At 41.6% G+C, this 24,325-nt stretch overlaps 2 protein-coding genes across 4 annotated transcripts; one reads left to right on the forward strand and one right to left on the reverse strand.

Annotated features, from left to right (window-relative positions):
* Positions 1-968: 968 nt before the first annotated feature.
* On the reverse strand, positions 969-3,179 carry LOC139557364 (actin-related protein 2/3 complex subunit 4-like). Its single transcript, XM_071372084.1, has 6 exons — positions 3,035-3,179; positions 2,498-2,616; positions 2,305-2,416; positions 2,033-2,128; positions 1,654-1,824; positions 969-1,537 (listed from the first exon to the last, which is right to left on the reverse strand). The coding sequence occupies exons 1-6, from the start codon at positions 3,035-3,037 to the stop codon at positions 1,532-1,534; spliced, it is 507 nt and encodes a 168-aa protein (XP_071228185.1). The 5' UTR covers positions 3,038-3,179; the 3' UTR covers positions 969-1,531.
* Positions 3,180-3,404: 225 nt separating this feature from the next.
* On the forward strand, positions 3,405-23,586 carry LOC139557337 (transcriptional adapter 3-like). Of its 3 annotated transcripts, none has more exons than XM_071372018.1 (10): positions 3,405-3,474; positions 3,603-3,635; positions 4,233-4,466; positions 11,773-12,014; positions 18,333-18,438; positions 18,691-18,823; positions 18,970-19,073; positions 20,807-20,916; positions 22,334-22,525; positions 22,887-23,586. In XM_071372018.1, exons 3-10 carry the CDS (start codon positions 4,257-4,259, stop codon positions 23,077-23,079), a joined length of 1,290 nt encoding a protein of 429 aa, XP_071228119.1. In that variant the 5' UTR covers positions 3,405-3,474; positions 3,603-3,635; positions 4,233-4,256; the 3' UTR covers positions 23,080-23,586. The 3 variants fall into 3 exon arrangements, with proteins under 3 accessions (XP_071228119.1, XP_071228128.1, XP_071228135.1); XM_071372027.1 differs by having other exon boundaries at positions 3,414-3,474; positions 3,603-3,645; XM_071372034.1 differs by having other exon boundaries at positions 3,457-3,645.
* Positions 23,587-24,325: the final 739 nt, after the last annotated feature.

Here is a 24,325-nt window from a genome sequence, read left to right on the forward strand (position 1 = left end):
TACATTTTAGTCATTTAGCAGAGACTCTTATCCAGAGCAACTTACAGGAGCAATTAGGGTTAAGTGTCTTGCTTAACAGCACATCAGATTTTTCACAGTCGCTCAGGGATTCTAACCTTTCGGTTACTTGCCCAACGCTCAGCTACCTTCCCCCCAGTTCAGCGCTACAGGCCCACACTCTAACCAGGAAACATGCAAGATCTGACTCGCTCATTTTAGAACCAGCAACACATTCACTTCTCCTTTCTCACACCTGAAATAATACAGTGAGCCTTACTCTGCGCAAACTGAAGAGAAACAGCTGATCTTAGCAGATACTTGAGTCCCAAACAACACAGCTAGTGCCACAGAAATATAATTTGAAATTAAAGTGCCCTGAGTGTACAAAACATTATGAACACTAATATTGAGTTGCACCCCCTTTCGTCCTTAGAACGGCCTCATTTCATCAGGGCATGGATTCTACAAGGTGTCGTAAGCATTCCACCTGAACGCATACCCATGTTGACTCCAATGCTTCCCAGTTGTGTCAAGATGGCTGGATGTCCTTTGGGTGGTGGACCATTCGTGATACACACAGGAAACTTTTGAGCGTGAAAACACACAGCAGCATTGCAGTTCTTGACACACTCAAACCGGTGCGACTGTCCCCTGCTACTACCATATCCTGTTCAAAGGCACACCCTCTGAATGGCACATATACACAATCCATGTCTCAATTGTCTCAAGATTTTAAATCCTTCTTTAACCCGTCTCCTCCCCTTCATCTATACCGATTGAACAAGTGACATCAATAAGGGATCATAGCCTTCACCTGGTCAGTCTGTCATGGAAAGAGCAGGTGTTCCTAATGTTATGTATACTCAGTGTACATATCTAATGGTATACACACACACTCAACTTCAAGAATGAGGATGTGGACAAAAAGAAGAGCATGGATGGGACACACGAGCACCATTACTCAGAACTACAAACAAGCTCTCATGAGTTTTATTGGTGATAATTTCAAACATGGTTTATTTTAGGACAGTTCAATAAATCTGTGATATCTTGTAATAAAATGTAAACATACATATTTTTTTTATTTATCTCCATGATGATCGTTACATTTTGAGGTTACATTTTCTTTGTTGTAACAAAATACAATAGTACATAAAGTCACAGAATGTATAAAAACAACACAGGCTGTTTCAGTTGCAACAACACATTCTCATTGTCCCGGTAATCATGAATATCAACCTGGTTAATACTTTTAAGGACCCGCCTTGGCTTTGAGATTTGTTCTAATTAGAAAATAATTAATTATATACAGTCATCAATATTTATGAGTACAGGGAAATACTTGTGAGACGCAGTTGGGTGCCACACACACTGGATTGGTCACTTTTCTAGGGTATTCCTTGCTGATTGGTTGTTCACTTACAGTACGCTTCTCCACCCTCTTCCTGCTATCGGACCCTTGAGCCTGCCCTGTCTCACAGATCCATGGTGATGGCCAAGTCATATGATCAGTGAGGGATGAGAGGACAACTCAGAACTGCAACAAAAGGAAGGCATTGACAAGCATCATAATACTGTTCCATTAGTCCCACTGATTTGACCACGTTTCTATAAAATGTAGATGGTTTTGCTTCTAACACATAGCAGTCTTACATTCTTGAGGAACTCCTCCGCTACAATACGGGCACGGGCATTGACAGACAGCTTCATCTCGCTGATCTCCTTGTCGATCTCCTCCATGAAGGTGATGACGAAGTCCACCAGCTTGTGTTTGTACATCTGCTCCGTGTGGAAGTTGGTGATGAGGAAACTGATGTCATAGCCCTACATGACAGGATGGAAAGATGGACGAAGAAAGAGAAAATGTTTTTTTTTTTTAATTAGCAAGTCCAACAACAGCAATACCAACAACACCAATTGAATAATTTCCTGTTTCTATTTCTGCATCTGTTTTCTTTCCTGATATGAATCTCACTGGTTCCTTCAACCCCAGTTTAAAACATGAACGTCTAAGTTGATTTTCATTTATCACCTCAACCGGTTTCCTCCTGAGAATGAAGAAGTTCTCCGCTCTCATCATCATGAAGCGCATGAACTTGTGGCACAGGATCTTCTCAATCTCATCAGCCTGATGGAGCCAATTACAGTGCACTAATCAGCATTTGCATTAAACACACTTTTGTTTCCATACTGATTACAACCGATAGCTTTCAAATCTATATGAAAGGCTTGATTTCAAACACACAACATCAAGATAATGGAAGGATAACATTGAAAGCAAAAAGACGGGTCATATTCCCTGACCTGCTTCACAGCAATGCTGACTCGCACAGAGTTGATGGAGCCCTCGATTAGGACCTTCTCCTTGTCATTGCGGCTGATCACCACAGGCTGTAGTAGGAGTTCTTTACTACTCCTGTTATGAGAAAAGACAGTGTCACAAATAACACTAATGTCATCATGAGGAGAGAGAGAGACTCTTTCACACACAACTCACCTGACCTCCACCTCTGGTTTGTTGTGGCGTTCCACTACCTGAGAGGAGAAGTTCTCCAGACAGAGGGCGGCCTGCAGTGTGGCACGCACAGCGTTCAAGTATGGGCGCAGGGTTGCTGTCTGAGGGAGGTAGTGCCAACATTAACTCACGGATAGAAAACATCACTATTACATTTCAATTATCACGACAATCATCCAGATTTTTTTATATTTTTTACTAAGGCTTTACATGTCCATCTCAGACAGACTGCTGTCTGGACCTCTAGACAGGCAGTACCATGGTCACAGGTTTTGCTACAACCATGTTACTACAAACATATTAGCCTCATTCATTTGCATAGTATTGAACGATCTAATAATGTTGTGGTGTTGTCAGAGATTTCTAGTCTGTCTTGCTTTGATCAATACTTTTTTCCTAGGGCGTCCTGTCAAACCACCAGATTAAGGTTCAACCTACAAGATTAAGGTTCAACCTGGGAATTTAAAAGCAGAGAATATAATCGGTATTTCTGATTAAATAGAGATTCAACTCACTCACCATTTCTCTGTTGTAGTGGGTTTTAAAGGCGGAAGTTACTTTGCCACGCCTGCCAACTCCTCTTCCGCAAATCTCATATCACAGCGAATAGAGCGTTTCATTGGATTTCGACTTGACGGTCGTCGCGGCCATCTTTCTGCTATCTAAAACATCTTTGGACGCATCCATTTGTTGGCCTCACTTTTTAGGGGAGTTAAATAAAATTATAATTTAGTGAATTTGCTCATCTAAAAATCATAACTATATGACCGACTATTGTAATAGTATACCTACAAATACACTTAAATTAGCGACAAACAAAAACATTTAGACGCGTAATATTCGTTTGATTCCCGTTACCATGAATCCACATCCCCAAATACAATTTGGTATTTGTCAGGGATGCCATTCTAGAATTTAGAGGGTCACTGTATTCGTCACATGGGAATTGCTCAAATAAAGTATTAACAATTGAGAATCATTCAACACTCAGAGAAATATTGTTCATTTTTTTTCTGCCTCAATAATAGCTGGTATGTTAATGCACGAGACCCTCTTACTGAATATTCTTATCCCCCCTCTTCCACAGATGGTTCAATCAATAATGGATGCCAGTCAAGAGGTAAATATTGGTGCGTAAATATTCAACATTTGGTCCATTTACATGGTGTATTTGCAATCAAACCACTATTTTGTCGATTTATAAACTGTATTTGGGGTTCTGAATGATATTATGAATGGTCACTTTTGTTTCGGAAGCAACACCGGTCGTTGAGCGCAGATACTACTGGTACTGTGCTAAAGCTAGCTAACGTTAGCTGGTTAGCTAAGCTAGCTAACGCGCTAATGTTCACGATATCTTCAATGGCAATCACCAACGTTGTTCCCGGGTCTTGAAGTTAGTAGTAGTAGGCTAATGGAGTTCAGTGAGTAATGTGAGGAGCGTTTCTTTTTTTTGGACAGATGGAGCGTTCTAGCTATCAACCCTAGTCCTGGGGGGACCCGCACAGGATGTGCAGATTTTAGTTCCAGCGCAGTACTAACCCACCAGATTCAACCAGCCCGTTAATAGTTGAATGAAGTGGATTAATACTGGGCTGGAACAAAAGCAGGCATGTTTGTGTGTGTGTTTAAAAAAAAACTTAGTTTCATGATTATGTATGAGTCTGTAAATTTTTGTATGATCAAAGGTGCACTTTATCTCTGCCTCTCCACACAGACATAGCCCACTCTAACCATCAAGATGAGTGAGTTGAAGGACTGCCCGCCACTAAAGTACTATGACTTTAAGCCAGTAGAGCATGTGAAGGTGTGCCCCCGCTACACTGCAGTGCTCGGGCGCTCAGAGGACGATGGCATCGGTATTGAAGAGCTGGACACACTGCAGCTGGAGCTGGAGACTCTCCTGTCCTCTGCCAGCCGTCGTCTCAGAGCTCTGGAGGAACAGAGACAGGTAAGACAGGAGTCAATGGGCACATATTTAATGTCACTGAGTAATTGACTAGCTTTTGTGTCATTGGACTGCCCAATGATTCAGTTGCCTCTAGGGCTTGCACAATTACTGTATAACCCATGGTTATGTAACCAATGGTCATAAGGGACAGTTCTAAATTTACTGGGGTGAAGGGGGGAGGGTTGTGTTTTATTTATTTTTTATTGGACACGGGAGGGTACTGTGTTTTTCCCCCTGGTTTATATTTGACCTTTGCAAGTTTTATGAAAGTATTTTCTTCCATCCTAGCCACATTTCCTCATCAGCATGCATGCGCCTCCCCTATATCAAGGTGTTTTGGTACTTCCCTTATGCACTACACTTTTACACACGTTAACTATTACTATACCACAGGTCAATATTAGAGAACGACCGGTCAAGGAGGCTGATGGCCCATATTCAATATCATTACATTTGACAATTTTGATTACAATTTCCCAGGGGCGTATGATAATGCATCAATTTTAAAATCAAACAAATTTGACTATGTTTTTACCAATCTAACTACATAACAACATAATGGTAATACTTTTTATTTGAATGGTAAATCTCTTGATACACTGGGTAAATTAAGATGGCATAGGGGTGTCAGTTAGGGGTGTGACGATCTCATCATAGTCGTATCTGTTGTTTTATCACACTCAATACTCGTAATCTGAAAACCAGGAAGTGCGCTTTAAATGTTGTTAAAGCCTGTACATCAAGTGCGCATTACTGCGCTATCACTCAGAGCGCATCGTTATGTACCTTCACTCATTCACGCACATTGTTAAAAGGTAAATTACCCTGACAGATGAAAATGCACATGATTTATTTACTTAGTCCTATTCAATTATCAACGAATAATAAATTGCCTAATACATGGCTGGCTACTACTGCCTGCATATATTCCAGACAGATTTAGATGAAGGTAGGCTAATTCACTTGCCCCATATATTGTTTTACTTTAGAGAGGAGCAAAACTTTTCTCTCCCGACACTTAGTTGCAAGAAAAATGTTTGTGCCCTATGGAATTACATGGATTTCTGCATTGATTACTCATAAAATGTGGTCTGATCTTCATGTAAGTCACAATAATAGACAAACACAATCTGACTAAACTAATAACACACAAACAGTTGTACTCTTCAAATTATTATTGAAGACATTGAGTAAATATCCACTTTGCAGGCTGGAAAAAGTAAGTGAACCTGTGAATTTAGTAACTTGTAGATGCTCCTTTAGCAGCAACAACCTCCACCAAACGTTTCCTGTAGCTGCTTATAATACTTGCACAACGTTGAGGAGGAATTTTGAACCATTCCTCCCTACAAATCTGTTTCAGTTCATCAATATTTCTGGGTTGTCTTGATTGCATAGCCCTCTTCAGGTCATGCCACAGCATCTCAATTGGGTTAAGGTAAGGACTCTGACTTGGCCATTCCAAAACACAAATCTTCTTCCTTTTCAGCCATTCTTTAGTTGATTTACTTGTGTGCTTTGGGTCATTGTCTTGTTGCATCACACAACCTCTCTTAAGCTTGAGGTCATGGACTCACTATAACTATAACATTTTCCGACAAGATATAACTGCCAAAGGGGGCGGAGTTAGCCTGCAGAGTTCTGTCATACTATCCAGGTCTGTGACCAAACAATTCGAGCTTCAACTTCTAAAAATCCACCTTTCCAGAAACAAGTCTCTCGCTGTTGCCGCTTGTTATAGACCACCTTCTGCCCCGAGCTGTGCCTTGGACACCATATGTGAATTGATTGCCCCCCATCTATCTTCAGAGCTCGTACTGTTAGGTGACCTAAACTGGGACATGCTAAACATCCCGGCCGTCCTACAATCTAAGCTAGATGCCCTCAATCTCACACAAATTATCAATGAACCTACTAGGTACAACCCCAAATCCATAAACACGGGCACCCTCATAGATATCATCCTGACCAACCTGCCCTCTAATACACCTCTGCTGTCTTCAACCAGGACCTCAGCGATCACTTCCTAATTGCCTGCGTCCGTAATGGGTCTGCGGTCAAACGACCACCCCTCATCACTGTCAAACGCTCCCTAAAACACTTCAGCGAGCAGGCCTTTCTAATCGACCTGGCCCGGGTATCCTGGAAGGATATTGACATCATTCCGTCAGTAGAGGATGCCTGGTTATTCTTTAAAAGTGCTTTCCTCACCATCGTAAATAAGCATGCCCCATTCAAAAAATGTAGAACCAGGAACAGATATAGCCCTTGGTTCACTCCAGACCTGACTGCCCTTGACCAGCACAAAAACATCCTGTGGCGTACTGCATTAGCATCGATTAGCCCCCGCGATATGCAACTTTTCAGCGAAGTTAGGAACCAATATACACAGGCAGTTAGGAAAGCAAAGGCTAGCTTTTTCAAACAGAAATTTGCATCCTGTAGCACAAACTCAATCAATTATGGGACACTGTAAAGTCCATGGAGAATAAGAGCACCTCCTCCCAGCTGCCCACTGCACTGAGGCTAGGAAGCACTGTCACCACCGATAAATCCAAGATAATTGAGAATTTCAATAAGCATTTTTCTATGGCTGGCCATGCTTTCCACCTGGCTACCCCTGCCCCGGTAAACAGCCCTGCACCCCCCACAGCAAATTGCCCAAGCCTTCCCCATTTCTTCTTCACCCAAATTCAGATAGGTGATGTTCTGAAAGAGTTGCAAAATCTGGACCCCTACAAATCAGCTGGGCTAGACCATCTGGACCCTCTCTTTCTAAAATTATCCGCCGCAATTGTTTGCAACCCCTATTACTAGCCTGTTCAACCTCTCTTTCAAATAATCTGAGATCCTCAAAGACTGTAAAGCTGCCGCGGTCATCTAGACATTCTAGACCCAAACTGTTACAGCCCTATATCTATCCTACCCTGCCTTTCTAAGGTCTTCGAAAGCCAAGTTAACAAACAGATCACCGACTATTTCGAATCCCACTTTACCTTCTCCGCTTTGCAATCTGGTTTCCGAGCTGGTCATGGGTGTACCTCAGCCACGCTCAAGGTCCTAAACGATATCATAACCGCCATCGATAGACTATACTGTGCAGCCGTATTCATCGACCTGGCCAAGGCTTTCGACTCTGTCAATCACCACATTCTTATCGGCAGACTCAACAGCCTTGGTTTCTCAAATGATTGCCTCGCCTGGTTCACCAACGACTTCTCAGATAGAGTTCAGTGTGTCAAATCGGATGGCCTGTTGTCCGGGACCTCTGGCAGTCTCTATGGGGGTGCCACAGGATTAAATTCTCGGACCGGCTCTTTTCTCTGTATACATCAATGATGTCGCTCTTGCTGCTGGTGATTCTCTGATCAACATCTATGCAGACGACGCCATTCTGTATACCTCTGGCCCTTCTTTGGACACTGTGTTAACTAACCTCCAGACGAGGTCATATACTACCCACCACTGTGACCTGTATGCTCTCCTTGGCTGGCCCTTGCTTCATATTCGTCACCAAACCACTGGCTCCAGGTCATCTATAAGTCTGCTAGGTAAAGCCCCGCCTTCTCAGCCCACTGGTCACCATAGCAGCACCCACCCGTAGCACGTGCTCCAGCAGGTATATTTCACTGGTCACCCCCAAAGCCAATTCCTCCTTTGGCCGCCTTTCCTTCCAGTTCTCTGCTGCCAATGACTGGAACGAATTGCAAAAATCACTGAAGCTGAAGACTCATATCTCCATCACTAACTTTAAGCTTCAGCTATCAGAGCAGCTCACAGATCATTGCACCTGTACATAGCCCATCTGTAAATAGCCCATCCATAAATAGCCCATCCCCATATTGTTATTTATTTTTTTGCTCCTTTGCACCATAGTATCTCTACTTGCACATTAATCTTCTGCACATCTATCACTCCAGTGTTTAAATGCTAAATTGTAATTACTACCCCACTACGGCCTATTTATTGCCTTACCTCCATAATCTTACCTCATTTGCACACACTGTATATAGATTTTTTCCTATTGTGTTATTGACTGTATGTTTGGTTATTCCATGTGTAACTCTGTGTTGTTTGTGTCCCACTGCTTAGCTTATCTTGGCCAGGTCGCAGTTGTAAATGAGAACTTGTTTTCAACTGGCCTACCTGGTTAAATAAAGGTGAAATAAAAAAAGAAATAATGCATCTTCTAAGGTGCTGTGAAAGTTGTTGGGATCGAGGCATGGTTCACACTAACCAATCTGTGTGCGTGTGTCTGTCTGGGGAAATGAGAGCAGAGGGAGAGTGGCTTGTTCTAATCCAATCGTTGCAGCATGCTCAACCTATACCCCGCCCATTTCCTTACAGACAAGAACTAGCCAATTGTTGTTTAGAACGCGCAGTGCTTCACACTGTTGGAGTGAAAGAGAAATGGCAGCTGACAATTACTTTTTTCCGATCAATAAAAATTATAATTATTCATAATCGTATTGGGAAAATTCTCCATATCCATCACTATTCTCAGTTTGCCTTCCATCTGGGACTCTCACTGAGTGTATAAAACATTTCGCAAATGGAATAGAGCTACACTACATGACCAAAAGTATGTGGACAGCTGCTCGTTGAACATTTCATTCCAAAAGTATGGGCATTAATATGGAGTTGGTCCCCCCTTTGTTGCTATAACAGCCTCCATTCTTCTGGGAAGGCTTTCCACTAGATGTTGGAACACAGCTGTGGGGACTTGCTTCCATTCAGCCACAAGAGCATTAGTGAGGTCCGGCACTGATGTTGGGCGATTAGGCCTGGCTCGCAGTCGGCGTTCCAATTGATCCCAAAGGTGTTCGATGGGGTTGAGGTCAGGGCTCTGTGCAGGCCAGTCAAGTTATTCCACAACGATCTCGACACCCCATTTTTGTATGGACCTCGCTTTGTGCACGGGGGCATTGTCATGCTGAAACAGGAAAAGGCCTTCCCCAAACTGTTTCCACAAAGTTGGAAGCACAGAATCCTCTACAGTAGAATGTCATTGTATGCTGTAGCGTTAAGATTTTTCTTCACTGGAATTAAGGGGCCGAGCCCGAACCATTAAAAACAGCCCCAGACCATTATTCCTCCTCCACCAAACTTTACAGTTGACACTATGCATTCGGGCAGGTAGTGTTCTCCTGGCATCCGCCAAACCCAGATTCGTCCGCCGGACTGCCAGATGGTGAAGCGTGATTCATCACTCCAGAGAATGTGTTTCCACTGCTCCAGAGTCCAATGGTTGTGAGCTTTACACCACTCCAGCTGACGCTCGGTATTGCGCCTGGTGTACTTAGGCTTGTGTACAGCTGCTCTGCAATTGAAACCCATTTCATGAAGCTCTCGACAAACAGTTATTGTGCTGACGTTGTTTCCAGAGGCAGTTTGGAACTCGTTAGTGAGTGTTACAACCAAGGACAGACGATTTTTATGCGCTACGTGCTACAGCACTTGGCGGTCCCGTTCTGTGAGATTGTGTGGCCTAACAGATCGTGGCTAAGTCGTTGCTCCTAGACGTTTCCACTTCACAATAACAGCACTTACAGTTGACCGGGGCAGCTCTAGCAGGGCAGAAATTTGATGAACTGACTTGTTGGAAAGGTGGCATCCTGTGACGGTGCCACGTTGAAAGCAATTTAGCTCTTCAGTAAGGCCGTTCTACTGCCGATTTAGTTTTTTGTCTATGGAGATTGCATTGCTGTGTGCCTGATTTTATACACCTGTCAGCAACAGGTGTTGCTGAATCAGCCAAGTCCAATAATTTGAAGTGGTGTCCACATACATACTTTTGTATATATAGTGTAAGTAAGCACAGGCAAAATCCTAGAGGAAAACCTGGTTCAGTCTGCTTTCTAACAGACACTGGGAGGCAAATTCACCTTTCAGCTGGTCAATAACCTAAAACACAAGGCCAAATACACTTAGTGTACAAAACATTACGAACACCTGCTCTTTCCATGACTTAGACTGACCAGGTGAATCCAAGTGAAAGCTATGATCCCTTATTGATGTCATCTGTTAAATCCATTTCAATCAGTGTAGATGAAGGGCAGGAGACAGATAAAGAATAAGAATATTTTTTAAGCCTTGAGACAATTGAGACATGGATTGTGAATTGCCAAGACAAAAGATTTAAGTGCCTTTGAACGGGATATGGTAGTAGGTGCCAGGTGCACCGTTTTGAGTGTGTTAAGATTTGCAACGCTGCTGGGTTTTTCACGCTCAACAGTTTTCCGTGTGTTACAAGAATGGTTCACCACCCGACTGGCATCCAGCTAACTTGACACAACTGTGGGAAGCATTGGAGTCAACATAGGTCAGCATCCCTGTGAAACGCTTTCGACGCCTTGTAGAGTCCATGCCTCAACGAATTGAGGCTATTTTGAGGGCAAAATAGCCTCAATTAGCCTATTAGGAAGGTACTACTAATGTTTTGTACATTGTTCCTGAGTGGCCTATTTACCGTCTTGACTTAAATCGGCTTAAATCAATGGCAAGGCTTGAAAATGTCTGTCTTGGAATGATCAATAACAAATTAGACAGAGCTTTAACAATAAAATAAAATAAAATTGCAAATATTGTAAAATCCAGGTATGCAAAGCTCTTAGAGACTTACCCAGAAAGACTCATAGCTGTAATCGCTGCCAATAACATGGACTCTTAACAACATGATGGAGCTTTGTTGCCCCTTGCAGAAACAAGCAAGGTGTTGTAGCAAACAATGAATATAATGGGTTGGCAACCTCTAACCCTGGCAATTTGACTTGTAAACTCATGGGTACACTCGCAATTGCTGCCTGGTATTGTGATGTAATAACTTCCATGTTAATGTACAGTGTTCATTCAAATTAAATGATATTAACTGATGTAGCTCACGCAATGGAATGTATTTTTTGTAATGCCAGTTGAGTTGAATCAACAAATCACAGCACATATTGATGGGTACACTTCTTGCTGTTGCTTCCTGCTTTTCTCCTATGGGTACACTCGCGATAGCATAATGGATGGACTGGCGGCTATCATTGACTTGAATGGGAAAGCGTGTTCTATTCATTCTATTTCTATGGCAGCACATGCAGTCAGGGGCGGAGGAAAGGAGAAAATGTGCGTCTAAAAAATTAATCTAATAATATCTTATTTTGCCTCCTTGCTCTACCTGCTGTTGCTACACCTCCATCTGTAATGTTGGACAGGAAAGATATTTTGGTGCCATAGTGGTTCTGAAACTGCAAGTGGTCTGATACTTGCCTGATGTTACAAATTGGTGACTGGTGTTGGTGACTGGTCCCTATTTTCTCAGATCCTCACAGACTGGCAGGATAAGAAAGGGGACAAGCGCTTTCTGAAGCTGGGAAAGGATGCAGACCTTTCAGCTTCATCACGTCACAAACCTAAGAAGCAGAAACTCGATGGAAAGGGCAGTCACGGGCCTGGTCCTGGGCGACCCAAATCCAAAAATCTACAGCCCAAAGTCCAGGAGTACGAGTTAAGTGAGGATCCACAGGACATTCCCCGTAATCCTAAGAACGATGCCCCCAACAGGTCAGTAACAATCACATCTAACTCAAATAGTGTAGGGTGTCCGCATATTTTGACCAATGAGTAACATAATATGTTAATTGTGTAGATAATCTTCTAAGAAAACAAATGGTCCACACCTCATGTCTCTGTCATAATTTGTTCAAATGTTATTTAAGTGTTTACCCTTGTAGGATGGCTAGAATTTGGGTGACTCATGTTGCGCAACATTTCTACAGGCTATGCAATTGTGTGAGAAAACAGTTTTGATGGACTCTATTAAGAAGAAGAGGATACCATCAGCTTTCTATAGGCTAGGCCTACTATATTTATTTCTCAACTTTCCTAATATTATGCACATTGCTTCACTTTACATCAGGAGTAGCCTTAACTGACTGGCATGAAAATGAACAGAGGGAAAAGCGTCCTCCATTCACTATTTATGTGCATATGATAACTTTTTTCTCTGCCCCTGTTCTGGCGGGTGCGTGATAATGGTCCATTCTAAATCAAAACTAATTTAACGCATATATTATTAAGTATATGTAAAGAAAATATTAAATTGAGTGTAGTCTGATTGGTGACAGTAGTATCACTTGTGAATGATGCCGTGTGTGCAGCCTAAGGCAAGAAACAGCACATGCCTTTTTTTTGTGACTTTTTCAAATCCTAGTCGCACACATCATGCAACCTAGCCCATAGGCCTATATGTTTTGATAAGATTTGTATCACAACTAAAGTGACCAAATAAGTAAAAATGTAACCTGTAAGTCTAAGAGCCCTGGAACACGGTTGGAGAGCACATAGCCTACAGAAATGTGAAATGTGTTCTTATAAGTCCAGTCGCGTGTGAAAAGAGTTTTGACTAGCCACTATTTAAGAGGATCCTATCTTTCTCGTGCTTCTATATTTATTGCTCAATTCTTAAAATTAAGCACATTAATCCGCTTTATAACCAGTGTAGCTTACCTGGCATACATATGTGGTGCGTGAGTTTCAAGTTTGGGGGCAGCAAATTTTCACCATAAAAATGCACCTTTAGAATAAAACGTATTTCGTTGCATCATAGCATTTTCAGACTTATGTAAAATAGCTTACTATTCGTAATGTGATGAGTAGATTGAATAGTTATAATTTAGGCTTCTAATTTAACTCAATCACTGTTTTAAAAAACCCTGTTCAATGCAGCTGAGTGTGTAGAGTAGGCCTAGGCTATATTTTATATTAGATACATTTCTTTCTTTTCATGGGAAAAATTTGGCCTGTTATAAACACATTTCATGCAATTCTACTACACTTTATATGACTGGAGAATTGTTTTATGTAGCACTGACTCAACAATGATAAATAGTGAATATGCACAGTGTGCACTCACAGGGGATATTGCTGATGCTCTCTGCTGGTGCCAATATGATAGGCTATACTGTTGTTCGCGCAATTCAGTTGAGAATTTTGTTAACTAAAAGAGAGATTATTCTTTTCATTGTCTTCTCTTTACAGCAATAAACATTTTCTTTCTAAACTATGTTTTCCTGCGATTGTATTTTTAAATATTGTGAAATGCCTGGCTTGGCCTCTCTACTTTTCACAGACAGTCGCAACTCAACAATAATCTGCCCAAATTGTGCACGCTGCCTTTCCTTCCGACTGTAAGCAATGATATTTTAAAACAATTCACAACATTTTACTTTAGGGAAAGCTTCCCCTAGCCTTATGGACGCGCCGCCTATGCTTGCGTATTAAAAACGTAACGCATGTAACTTCCATTCGCTATTCGAGTGCTGGCTACAGATTACATGTTTTTTTTTTGTGGGCTAAATAAAAATATTCCACACATATATTAGTAGGCTATATGTAAAGACCAGATTAAATTAAGAATAGTCTGATGGGTGAGAATATTAACAAGTACTTGTCAAATTGTCAATGAGAGACTGATTAAGTGTGTGCAGCCAGCACAAGAATCAGAGCTCATGCCTTTCATGCAACTTTTTTCCAATCATTAGTCGCATCATGCAGCCTTAGAATGTATTAAAAATCAAAACATATAGCCTAATGTTTTTTCACAACTAAGGTTGCATAAATAACTCTAAATTAAGCATGTAAACTCAGAAAAAAAAGAAATGTCCCTTTTTCAGGACCCTGTCTTTCAAAGATAATTTGTAAAAATCCAAATAACTGATCTTCATTGTAAAGGGTTTAAAACTGTTTCCCATGCTTGTTCAATGAACCATAAACAATTAATGAACATGCGCCTGTGGAACGGTCGTTAAGACACTAACAGCTTACAGACTGTAGGCAATTAAGGTCACAGTTATGAAAACTTAGGACACTAAAGAGGCCTTTCTGCTGACTCTGAAAAACACCAAAAGAAAGGTCCCTGCTCTTCTGCGTGAACGTGCCTTAGGCATGCTGCAAGGAGGCATGAGGACTGCAGATGTGGCCAGGGCAATAAATTGCAATGTCCGTACTGTGAGACGCCTAAGACAGCGCTACAGGGAGACAGGAAGGACAGCTGATCGTCCTCGCAGTGGCAGACCACGTGTAACAACACCTGCACAGGATCGGTACATCCGAACATCACACCTGCGGGACAGGTACAGGATGGCAACAACAACTGCTTGAGTTACACCAGGAACGCACAATCCCTCCATCAGTGCTCAGACTCGGGGCGGCAGGTAGCCTAGTGGTTAGAGCGTAGGACTAGTGACCGAAAGGTTGCAAGATCGAATCCCCGAGCTGACAAGGTAAAAATGTTGTTCTGCCCCTGAACAAGAATTTGTTCTTAACTGACTTGTCTAGTTAAATAAAGGTAAAATACAATTTAAAAAATAAAAGTGCTCCGACTGTCCGCAATAGGCTGAGAGAGGCTGGACTGAGGGCTTGTAGGCCTGTTGTAAGGCTGTTCCTCACCTGACCTCACCGGCAACAACGTCGCCTATGGGCACAAACCCACCGTCTCTGGACCAGACAAGACTGGCAAACAGTGCTCTTCACTCACGAGTCACGGTTTTGTCTCGCCAGGGGTAATGGTTGGATTCACGTTTATCGTCGAAGGAATGAGCCTGTACTCTGGAGCGGGATCGATTTGGAGTTGGCGGGTCCGTCATGGTCTGGGGCAGTGTGTCACAGCATCATCGGACTGAGCTTGTTGTCATTGTAGGCAATCTCAACGCTGTGCGTTACAGGGAAGACATCCTCCTCCCTCATGTGGTACCCTTCCTGCAGGCTCATCCTGACATGACCCTCCAGCATGACAATGCCACCACGCACAGAACGAGCAGTATGGCTGATTTCCTGCAAAACAGGAATGTCAGTGTTCAGCCATCGCCAGCGAAGAGCCCGGATCTCAATCCCATTGAGCACTTCTGGGACCTGTTGGATCGGAGGGTGAGGGCTAGGGCCATTCCCCCCCATAAATGTCCGGGAACTTGCAGGTGCCTTGATGGAAGAGTGGAGTAACATATCACAGCGAGAACTGGCAAATCTGGTGCAGTCCATGAGGAGATGATACACTGCAGTACTTAATGCAGCTGGTGGCCACACCAGATACTGACTGTTACTTTTGATTTAGATCCCCCCCCCCCCCCCCCCTTTGTTCAAGAACACATTATTCAATTTCTGTTAGTCACATGTCTGTGGAACTTGTTCAGTTTGTCTGCTGTTGAATCTTGTGATGTTCATACAAATATTTACACATGTTAAGTTTGCTTAAAATAAACGCAGTTGAGTGAGAGCACGTTTCTTATTTTGCTGAGTTTAGGAGGACCTGTTTCTTTGTTAACGGCTCACAGAATAGCCGCATGTGCGCACTCCCTATCTATTATATTCATCAATGTTCAATTGTATTCTTCATACTATAAAATAATGCCACTGAATTCTAAGCAAATCTTGTCTACTAAGTGAACTAGCGTAGCCCACAGTCATATGGCATAGCCAGATCAGGGCCTAACATAAGGCCAACTCATAATATGCTCTTCTAAAATAGGCTACATTTTCTTCATATGATGTTTGTTTAAACCTGTCTAAAATAAATAATGGATTTATTGTGATTGTGTACGCTATATTAAATTGATTTATTATACTTTTTTTTATGTACTGTTCCAAAGGTCTGCATCAGTGGCTTGTAGGCTATGCGTGGAAGCCAGGAGATGCTAAACGTGTTTATTTTAATTAACGGTCAATTACCATTAGACCTGCAACTATTTGCATGACAATCACCAACTGAGAAAATGTTATGACCGCCACAGCCCTAACTGAGCACATACCAAGCTTTTTATTTCAAGGCCTTTAACATTTCATTCAGCGCCGGTCATGCTAATTTTTCTTTTTGCGATCCACGGAAACAACTTTGAAGATGACGACCACAAAATGTAAAATATTCAAGAAATCTGCACCGCTACAGTTTGAAGTCGGAAGTTTACATACACTTAGGTTGGAGTCATTAAAACTAGTTTTTCAACCACCCCCAAATTTCCTGTTAAAACTATAGTTTTGGCAAGTCGGTTCGGACATCTCCTTTGTGCATGACACAAGTAATTTTTCCAACAATTGTTTACAGACAGATTATTTCACGTATAATTCACTGTATCACAATTCCAGTGGGTCAAACGTTTACATACACTAAGTTGACTGTGCCTTTAAACAGCTTGGAAAATTCCAGAAAATTATGTCATGGCTAGAAGCTTCTGATAGGCTAATTGACATCATTTGAGTAAATTGAAGGTGTACCTGTGGATGTATTTCAAGGCCTACCTTCAAATTCAGTGCCTCTTTGCTTGACATCATGGGAAAATCTAAAGAAATCAGCCAAGACCTCAGAAAAAAAATTGTAGACCTCCACAAATCTGGTTCATCCTTGAGAGCAACTTTCAAACGCCTGAGGGTACCACGTTCATCTGTACAAACAATAGTACGCAAGTATAAACACCATGGGACCATGCAGCCGTCATACCGCTCAGGAAGGAGACGCGTTCTGTTCTGTCTCCTAGAGATAAATGTGCTTTGGTGCGAAAAGTGCAAATCAATCCCAGAACAACAGCAAAGGACCTTGTGAAGATGCTGGAGGAAACAGGTACAAAAGTATCTATATCCACAGTAAAACGAGTCCTAAATCGACATAACCTGAAAGGCCGCTCAGCAAGGAAGAAGCCACTACTCCAAAACCGCCATAAAAAAGCCAGACTACGGTTTGCAACTGCACACGGGGACAAAGATCGTACTTTTTGGAGAAATGTCCTCTGGTCTGATGAAACAAAAATAGAACTGTTTGACCATAATGACCATTGTTATGTTTGGAGGAAAAAGGGGGAGGCTTGTAAGCCAAAGAACACCATCCCAACCGTGAAGCACGGGGGTGGCAGCATCATGTTGTGAGGGTGCTTTGCTGCAGGAGGGACTGGTGCACTTCAGAAAATAGATGGCATCATGAGGTTGGAAAATTATGTGGACATATTGAAGCAACATCTCAAGACATCAGTCAGGAAGTCAAAGCTTGGTCGCAAATGGGTCTTCCAAATGGACAATGACCCCAAGCATACTTCCAAAGTTGTGGCAAAATGGCTTAAGGACAACAAAGTCAAGGTATTGGAGTGGCCATCACAAAGCCCTGACCTCAATCATATAGAACATTTGTAGGCAGAACTGAAAAAGCTTGTGCGAGCAAGGAGGCCTTACAAACCTGACACCGTTACACCAGCTCTGTCAGGAGGAATGTGCCAAAATTCACCCAACTTATTGTGGGAAGCTTGTGGAAGGCTACCTGAAATGTTTGACCCAAGTTAAACAATTTAAAGGCAATGCTGCCAAATACTAATTGAGTGTATGTAAACTTCTGAACCACTGGAAATGTGATGAAAGAAATAAAAGCTGAAATAAATAATTCTCTACTATTATTCTGACTTTTCACATTCTTAAAATAAAGTGGTGATCCTAACTGACCTAAGACAGGGAATTTTTACTCAGATTAAATGTCAGGAATTGTGAAAAACTGAGTTTAAATGTATTTGGCTAAGGTGTATGTAAACTTCCAACTTCAACTGTATGTCAACAGAGCTTGGCGCTTATTATTGGATGTATTAGGTTACTTTTTGGATATAAGGTTAATGATATGTTAGAGAAAGACCCCACTGAACGATTCAGAACATCAATCATATTTGTTTTGGTAAAATGTATTTTATAACAAGTGAAATTTCATCACCAAAGGCATTTTCACCCACTCTGGGCACGGTAGGTGGACACCCTTAACAGTGCTCTAAGGCCACTTACAGACACAAGCTGGTTTGAGTATAGGATATGTGTTTGTTTTTCATTGTCCCACATGCATCTGTCTATTATGTTTTCCAGATTTTGGGCATCAGTAGAGCCATACTGTGCTGACATCACAAATGAAGAAATCCGGGTTCTGGAAGAACTATTGAAGCCCCCGGATGATGAGGCTGAATACTACAAGGTACAATATTGAATGTCCAAAATCATAACCCTTTTGTGTTTTATGTCATATTATGCTCATTGCATTAGTAGCTAGCTTCATTAGTAGTGCATTAGTAGCTAGATCCCAAGCACTACTAGCATATCTGATAGTAGGTATTCTGTGACAATTCAGATAAGAGTTGTGCTTTGGAATGGTGTGTTACTCACATCCTCTGTTACAGATTTCCCCAAGGAGAAAACATAGATTAATAGTATTGGTTATATTGTAAAGATTCCAGCATTGGGGAAACACTTCTCTCAGCGATGGGCTCAGGAGGATCTACTGGAGGAACAGAGGGAAGGAGCACGAGCCAACGACAAGAAGAAAAGCCTCATGGGACCACTATCTGAGCTCGATGCCAAAGGTGAGTGCACGCCAGGGATGGGAATGATGACATACAGTATGTATTGAATGGATGAGCCTTCATAAATGGGTATTGTGTCTGTCTACATTCAGCATAGAAATTATCATGTGTACTTGTCTGATATGAGAATGCTTTTATTCTCTCAGATGTGGATGCCTTGCTAAAGAAGTCAGAGTCCCAGCACGACCCCCCAGAGGATGGTTGTCCCTTCGGTCCTCTCACACAGAGGCTCCTTCAAGCTCTTGTTGAGGTCACATACAGTTGAAGTCGGAAGTTTACATACACCTTAGCCAAATACATTTAAACTCAGTTTTTCACAATTCCTGACATTTAATCGTAGTAAACATTCACTGTCTTAGGTCAGTTAGGATCACCACTCAGAATAATAGTAGAGAGAGTGATTTATTTCAGCTTTTATTTCTTTCATCACATTCCCAGTAGGTCAGAAGTTTACATACACTCAATTAGTATTTGGTAGCATTGCCTTTAAATTGTTTAACTTGGGTCAAACGTTTCGGGTAGCCTTCCACAAGCTTCCCACAATAATTTGGGTGAATTTTGGCCCATTACTCCTGACAGAGCTGGTGTAACTGAGTCAGGTTTGTAGGCCTCCTTGCTCGCCCACAAATTTTCTATAGGATTGAGGTCAGTGCTTTGTGATGGCCACTCCCAATACCTTGACTTTGTTGTCCTTAAGCCATTTTGCCACAACTTTAGAAGTATGCTTGGGGTCATTGTTCATTTGGAAGACCCATTTGCGACCAAGCTTTAACTTCCTGACTGATGTCTTGAGACGTTGCTTCAATATATCCATATAATTTTCCAACCTCATGATGCCATCTATTTTGTGAAGTGCACCAGTCCCTTATGCAGCAAAGCACCCCCACAACATGATGCTGCCACCCCCGTGCTTCACGGTTGGGATGATGTTCTTTGGCTTGCAAGACTCCCCCTTTTTTCCTCCAAACATAACGATGACCATTATGGTCAAACAGTTCTATTTTTGTTACATCGGACCAGGGGACATTTCTCCAAAAAGTACGATCTTTGTCCCCATGTGCAGTTGCAAACCGTAGTTTGGCTTTTTAATGGCAGTTTTGGAACAGTGACTTCTTCCTTGCTGAGCGGCCTTTCAGGTTATGTCGATATAGGACTCGTTTTACTGTGGATATAGATACTTTTGTGCCTGTTTCCTCCAGCATCTTCACAAGGTCCTTTGCTGTTGTTCTGGGATTGATTTGCACATTTCGCACCAAAGCACATTCATCTCTTGGAGACAGAACGCGTCTCCTTCCTGAGCGGTATGACGGCTGCATGGTCCCATGGTGTTTATACTTGCGTACTATTGTTTGTACAGATGAACGTGGTACCCTCAGGCGTTTGAAAATTGCTCACAAGGATGAACCAGATTTGTGGAGGTCTACAATTTTTTTTTCTGGTGTCTTGGCTGATTTCTTTTGATTTTCCCATGATGTCAAGCAAAGAGGCACTGAATTTGAAGGTAGGCCTTGAAATACATCCACAGGTACACCTTCAATTGACTCAGATTATGTCAATTAGCCTAACAGAAAGCTTCTAAAGCCATTACATAATTTTCTGGAATTTTCCAAGCTGTTTAAAGGCACAGTCAACTTAGTGTATATAAACTTTTGACCCACTGGAGTTGTGAATTATAAGTGAACAACTGTAAACAATTGTTGGAAAAATTACTTGTGTCATGCACAAAGTAGATGTCCGAACCGACTTGTCAAAACTAGTTTGTTAACGAGAAATTGGTGGATTGGTTGAAAAACGAGTTTTAATGACTCCAACCTTAGTATGTAAACTTCCGACTTCGACTGTATCTTAGGCTTTATTGTTGACTACGCATACAATTCTAAATGACTTTTGAGAACTTAACCCTGCAAATAACTAGTTGATTTGAATAGTTTATAATTAAAATGTAGAATTTAAATTCTTTAATCTTGTTGTTTTTTCGTGCAGGAGAATATCATATCACCCATGGAGGATTCTCCAGTCCCCGACATATCGGGGAAGGATGGTGGGAACGACGGGGCTGGGACCTCACCTCGCAACCAGGGCAAAGCTTTTAGGTAAAGACCTATCCTCCATAAAGTAACATCACCCCCTCATAACCTTGTAGGATACATTCTATAGATACCCTGAAAGAAACCAACAAAGCAGGGCTCGACATACAAGGATACCCGCTTAAATGTAAATGTAAATGATACCCGCTGGCCTGGGGAGGTTTTGGACCCCCCCTTGGCCAGTCAACCATCCACATCATTGGCCCGCTTGGGCCAGTGAAAATAATATTGTAATAATGCTATTTTCAATCTAGGCTACATAATTGATGAAAAAACAGATGAATTCCTGAAAATGTTAGTTCTTTATGTAGATTATTTATCAAACACGTGCCGCACACGGTGCAGCAGCTCACAAAATGAAGGGGGATACCTGAAGGCATACCTGAATGCCTTCAACTGAAATGTGTCTTCCGCATTTATCCCAACCCCTCTGAATCAGAAACGACAACGGTAGGGTAGGTAGGAAAGATGTTTCAACTTATGATATCTACAAGTAAATTCTAAGGCAACAATGGGTATGCAAACCAGGTATTCAAATAGTTTGGTCCGAAGTCTTGGTTAAATCTTTGCGATATGCAATTCAATCATTGTGTGCTGTTTGAATAAACATTTCTAAAGGCTTTGAAATATAAAAAAAAAAAACAGCCCAATTAAATGTTGACTGCAAAGTAGGTCTACGTGATATCATGATGATTTGTATCCATTGGGGGGGCATTTGTTTGGCAAACCCTGCCATCACATCATGTAGCCTACACTGTAGATTGGTAGGCTACAGTACAAAACACAGCTAGCCAAACACAACGGTCTTTTGCTAGGTGAGCAATTGATTTAAAGGTAAACTACACCCTCCAATTATATATATTTTTTTCTTTCTCCCAGACCTCAAATGGTCTCTTGATGTGGTTTAAGCGTTGTTATGGACTGGTACTCTATAAATAAAAAATAAAAAATTAAGAGTGAAACAAGGAAACCTGGAAAAACCGTGAACTATATTTAGCTAAATATAAAACTGATTTTATAGGGCCCTACAACTCGCTAACAAAATCGCTAACAATAACACTCTTTTTGAGATTGCACAAAGGTTTAATTTTCTCTCTCCAAACAATGTAAATATGATATTGTCAAGTAATAATTATATAAAATTTAATTATTTGTGTATGGAGGGTAGGCTACTTGCTTAGCCCGCAAATTAAAGATACAATTTAAATGATTTGCACATTATTCGGGCCAGTAGCTTTCAGTTGGCACTGGCCGGTGTGCCACTGGCAATTTAACCTGAATGTCAAGCCCTGAACAAAGGCTTTGTAGATTACACCGAAGTATTCCAATCACTGCTTACTTCTTCTGCAACTCTGCAGAAGTTCTGCAACTCACTAATCAGTTAACTAGTTATTTCTCTCCTCTGACTTTCCCTCTTTCCTAGTGTTCCTCACACACGCTCCCTAGAAGCGCGGATCAAGGAGGAGCTGATGTCTCAGGGGCTTCTGGATTCTGAGGAGCGGCCCGGAGCAGGCGGAGACTCAGAGGATGAGGTGCTGGCTGAGCTCCACAAGAGACAGGCTGAACTCAAAGCCCTGAGCGCCCACAACAGATCCCGCAAGCAGGAGCTACTCCGGTGAGAGCACAGGAAAAAAGGGCAGGGGAGAAATGTAAAATATACATCAGAAATAAGGTTTATTAAGGTCAAAAAGGATTGTATGATGACTTAGTTCAAGACCTATAAGGAGGGATGTTCTGATGTCAATGATAATGAATTGCACTTATAGAAGGCCCAGTTGGTTCTCATTGTGTTCCACTTCATCCACCATCAATATGTAGAGTGGAGATTAAGGGAATTTTTAACTTTTTTTCCCTCTTTTAAATTTTTTTTTTTTTTTTTTTTACCTGGACACACATCAAACTATTACTGGATTAGGATATTATTCATAACAAACCTCAACATTCATCCTTTACTCTAATCTTCCCATCCTCCTCAGCCTGGCAAAGGAGGAGATGCGGAAGCAGGAGTTGCGGCAGAGGGTCCGGGTGTCGGATAATGAGGTCATGGAGGGCTTCCGTCGCATCATGGCTGCTAGGCAGAAAAAACGAATGCCGACAAAGAAGGAGAAAGATCAGGCATGGAAAGCACTGAAGGAGAGGGACAGCATCCTCAAGCTGCTGGATGGTTAGAGGGACAATAGTTTAGAGTGGGAATGAGATGGGAAGGGGTAGATTTTCAGTCTGCCAATGAGTATATACTGTTTTTGGTCATATGCTTCCATGCTCTAGTGGCCATAAGCATTTGTGTTACTTTATAAAACTCCCCAAATGGAAGGTCAGTGAATACCTGCAATGATATAGCATGATTGTCATAGTTGTTGACACTCGATGTTGAAAATGGAGGTATCCATGTTTTGTATTGATAATTACTGTATTCTTGCATGAATGTGCTAACTAAACTTTCAGTGCATATTCACTATTGGAACATCGTCACCATAAGAGCTTATGATCATTTAATGTGCATTGCTGGCGTTTGTTTATTTTTTACTAATAACTGATAGTTTCCCACTGGCATTTTCTAAGTTCTGTTGTCGATTTTTGTTTTAATTTTATTTTTAACGTTATATAGTGCATTTCTTTTGTCTAGTATGGAAAAACAAACTATGAATGTTTGAATAAATAAATATCAGAAAGGGTTATGAGGGAGTTTGTAATGTGCCATTCAACTTTCACACTAGCAACGTAATCTTGGGAAACGTTTAACCAACGATTTTAATAGCTAAACCAAGATAAACCACAGTCTGTCGTTATCAACGAGAACAAATGAGTCATAGTTGGCAGAACAAGCGAGGTAGTAAAATCCTATTGGCCTGTTCTAGCATCATCTGCATATTCCGTTAGGGAACGCCTATTCTGAAGTGAGCGTGTGCAATAACTAAATTAGCCTTTGCACTCCTAACGCGATTTTTTACAACTTTAGCAAAGGGTGAAGTCAACGAAACTTTGTCCACTCTTCATAATAGATCTCTAGTTTTGGCAACAAAACTATTGAGATCAAATGTTTCATCGATGAGAAAATGTCGGCTGAAATCCATCTCCTTTTTACAAATAACTGGTATTGTTTCCCACTGGCATTTTCCAAGTTCTGTTGTCGATTTTGTTTTATTTTTAACGTTATATAGTGCATTTCTATTCTCTAGTATAGAAAAACAAACTGAATGTTTGAATAAATATCAGAAAAAGGGTTGTGAGGGAATGTCTGTAATGTGCCATTCAACTTTTACACAAGGCACGTGACGTTGGGAAACGTTTAACCAAAGATTTGAATAGCTAAACCAAGATAGACACAGTCTGTCGTTTCCAATGGGAACAAATGAGTCATAGCGAGCAGAACAAGCAAGGAGGTAGGCAGAGCCAAGCACGAGCTACCAAGATC

Source organism: Salvelinus alpinus, chromosome 2, assembly GCF_045679555.1.
Source record: "Salvelinus alpinus chromosome 2, SLU_Salpinus.1, whole genome shotgun sequence".
NCBI lineage: Eukaryota > Metazoa > Chordata > Actinopteri > Salmoniformes > Salmonidae > Salvelinus > Salvelinus alpinus.

What these genes read in the sequence shown, in the direction of transcription:
- LOC139557364 (XM_071372084.1), bottom strand. An exon ending in AAACCAGAGGTGGAGGTCAG is followed by an intron (nt 2,417 to 2,497) that starts GTGAGTTGTGTG and finishes TTCTCATAACAG; the next exon opens with GAGTAGTAAAGAACTCCTAC. An exon ending in TCAGGAGGAAACCGGTTGAG is followed by an intron (nt 1,825 to 2,032) that starts GTGATAAATGAA and finishes CCTGTCATGTAG; the next exon opens with GGCTATGACATCAGTTTCCT.
- LOC139557337 (XM_071372018.1), top strand. Translation starts at nt 4,257, where the DNA reads ATGAGTGAGTTGAAGGACTGCCCGCCACTAAAGTACTATGACTTTAAG. An exon ending in TCCTTCAAGCTCTTGTTGAG is followed by an intron (nt 19,074 to 20,806) that starts GTCACATACAGT and finishes TTTTTCGTGCAG; the next exon opens with GAGAATATCATATCACCCAT. An exon ending in AACCAGGGCAAAGCTTTTAG is followed by an intron (nt 20,917 to 22,333) that starts GTAAAGACCTAT and finishes CCTCTTTCCTAG; the next exon opens with TGTTCCTCACACACGCTCCC.